Source organism: Sinocyclocheilus grahami, unplaced genomic scaffold, assembly GCF_001515645.1.
Source record: "Sinocyclocheilus grahami isolate Dianchi unplaced genomic scaffold, SAMN03320097.WGS_v1.1 scaffold3926.1, whole genome shotgun sequence".
In the NCBI taxonomy this organism is placed as follows: Eukaryota; Metazoa; Chordata; class Actinopteri; order Cypriniformes; family Cyprinidae; genus Sinocyclocheilus; species Sinocyclocheilus grahami.
In genome coordinates this window covers 3,151-3,743 of record NW_015508958.1, presented here as the reverse complement: position 1 = coordinate 3,743, position 593 = coordinate 3,151, and the positions used below count along the sequence as shown (strand labels likewise).

At 35.9% G+C, this 593-nt stretch overlaps 1 protein-coding gene across 1 annotated transcript in view; it reads right to left on the bottom strand.

Moving 5' to 3' along the window:
* Positions 1 to 131: 131 nt before the first annotated feature.
* Positions 132 to 593, bottom strand: part of LOC107576560 (H/ACA ribonucleoprotein complex subunit 1-like) — a 933-nt gene continuing 471 nt past the window's right edge. The window contains exon 2 of the mRNA XM_016262719.1: positions 132 to 428. Within this exon, the coding sequence (XP_016118205.1) occupies positions 283 to 428 (146 nt within the window). The 3' untranslated portion in view covers positions 132 to 282. The remainder of the gene's footprint in view (positions 429 to 593) is intronic.

Genomic DNA, 593 nt, shown 5'->3' with positions numbered 1-593 from the left:
TGTGTATTTAGCCTGTTTATACAAGACATTGTACATAATACACTGCTGTTCAATGTAGATGATTCAATGTAAATGCAGCCTTGGTGATCATAAGAGACGTCTTTCAAAAACATTTTTAAAAATCTTACAGACCCCAACTTTTTAACATTAATGTATATTCAATATATAAAATTTAGTTTGTGGATTTGTAAAGGCATGAATGCATACATGATGGAATTTACATTTTTAGATAAATTCTTCCATTAAACTGAATTTAGTACTTTCATCATTATTTTCTGATGATCAACATAGCAAATTAGCTCTGAATCCACATCTTCCACCTCTGCCTCCTCTGAATCCTCCACCACCTCCATGCCCACCAAATCCTCCACGTCCACCAGATCCTCCACGACCACCACCATTGCCACCACGACCTCCACGGAAGCCACCTGCAAATACATAATTCACTTTGTGGTTTATATCTTCAAAGGTAAACCACAATGTTAGAGTTATGTAGATGTTATATTATCAGAGATGATAATAAAACTGAATCTATCATCATATGTATTCTGTTTTCTTGTGTGATCTTACCTCCTCTCCCACCTCTTCCTCCA